The sequence below is a fragment of the Gordionus sp. m RMFG-2023 genome, chromosome 3 (genome assembly GCF_954871325.1).
Source record: "Gordionus sp. m RMFG-2023 chromosome 3, tfGorSpeb1-WG-v2, whole genome shotgun sequence".
Taxonomy (NCBI): Eukaryota; Metazoa; Nematomorpha; class Gordioida; order Chordodea; family Parachordodidae; genus Gordionus; species Gordionus sp. m RMFG-2023.
The window spans coordinates 27,747,086-27,748,626 of NC_088777.1; the positions used below are offsets into that span (position 1 = coordinate 27,747,086).

A 1,541-nucleotide genomic window follows, 5' to 3' on the forward strand; every position below is an offset into this window, starting at 1 on the left:
TTCACAATAAGGTCTAATAAGAGCTTTGTAGCACTTTTTGTGAGATTTTCACAAGTTATAGTAAGCTCTGTCGCACATAAGTACTGCCGAACTTTTTTTTTACAGTGGTGGCCAAGACGTTGTGTACGGGAATAGAAAGCGTCAATAATTATTTTATATATAAAAAGGTATACGGGGATCATATATCTAAACGCCTAAAAATTTATTTCGGATTGTATCGGGAATTATCAAAATTTGAAAAGTTGGTGAATGTATATGTGCATCATCGGACTATTTACACTATTAATATTATCTTATCTACTAACGTTGCAAATAACCAAAATATTTATTTTGAAGTTGATTATAAACTTTTTTAGAATAGTAATGAAGAGTTTAAAATTTGTGAAATATTGGGAAATACAATATATTATTTTCGGAGCGTTGATTGTGTTAATAATATGGATGTGTAGTTTAATCCTGGGAAGAAGGATTAGGAAAAGCCGAAGTGTGAGGATAAAGGGACAAACTTTGACAATTGAAGGACACAATGGAGAGGAAGATATGATGGGCCGAGTTACATGGTTACCACTGCAGGAATTAATCAAAGGATGGACTGATAGTGAAGTCGAAGGAGTAAATAGAAATGAAAGGGTAAATAACCCTGAGAGTGGAATTCGGTACAGAGGATATGGATACAATCAAATATTGGATCCATATAAAGGATCAAGAGAGAATTCACAAGGGAGACGAATGGAAATGAGATCGGGGTTTGATTCACGAGGAAGAGAAAATATGAATTTGAGTTGTTATAATTGTGGGAGACAGGGTCATATGGTGAGAGATTGTCGGGAAAGTAAATGTTTTGAATGTGGAAAATTTGGACATATAGCCCCGTATTGTCCGGGAAAACGAGAGAAATTGCGTTGCGCTGGTTGCGGAAGATTTGGACACAATAAAGAAGAGTGTAATACTGGAAATTTTGACACAAAAGGGGGTTTTACACCGAGAGGAATGGGTCAAAATACTACAAACGTGCGGACTATTGGGAGTGAGAAAATTGCAAAGATTATGGTGCCTAAAATAGAAGAAACCAAAGAGCAGAAAATGGAGTGCTTTAGATGCCGGAAAATGGGACATGTGGCGAGAGAATGCGGAAATTTGTGACTATATGATGGCAATAAAAATACACGGGTCAGGCCGAGGAGGTTAGAGGAGATACGCAAAGGGTCATCTCATGGAAAAATAAAATTAAAGGGATATATAAATATGATACAAGAGAATATGGTTCATGATCCTTGTCCTAGAGTAATGATAAATTTTAATGGGAGCCTGGTACCAATGTTATTTGACATGGGAGCGGCTATTTCGGTCATTGGATACGATAAATATAGAAGTAATTGGCCTGATGAGATGATCGTAAATGAAAGATTGAGAATACGGCAATTCGACGGGTCACCAGTGTCTGTAATGGGGAGAGTTGAAATAGAAGCGACATTGGGAGAAAGAGTGGAGATAATAGATTTATGGATTATAAATCGGGGGGTTGAGGCGGTGATGGGTTG

The 1,541-nt window shown here is 37.1% G+C and overlaps 1 protein-coding gene across 1 annotated transcript; it reads left to right on the plus strand.

The window, feature by feature from the left end:
- The first annotated feature begins 441 nt into the window (after positions 1–441).
- Positions 442–1,143, plus strand: LOC135926843 (CCHC-type zinc finger nucleic acid binding protein-like). The gene has a single exon (XM_065462774.1). It carries the CDS (start codon positions 442–444, stop codon positions 1,141–1,143), a length of 702 nt encoding a protein of 233 aa, XP_065318846.1.
- Positions 1,144–1,541: the final 398 nt, after the last annotated feature.

Bases quoted from the DNA above. Each gene is read 5' to 3' on its own strand.
- LOC135926843 (XM_065462774.1), top strand. From the start codon at position 442: ATGTGTAGTTTAATCCTGGGAAGAAGGATTAGGAAAAGCCGAAGTGTG.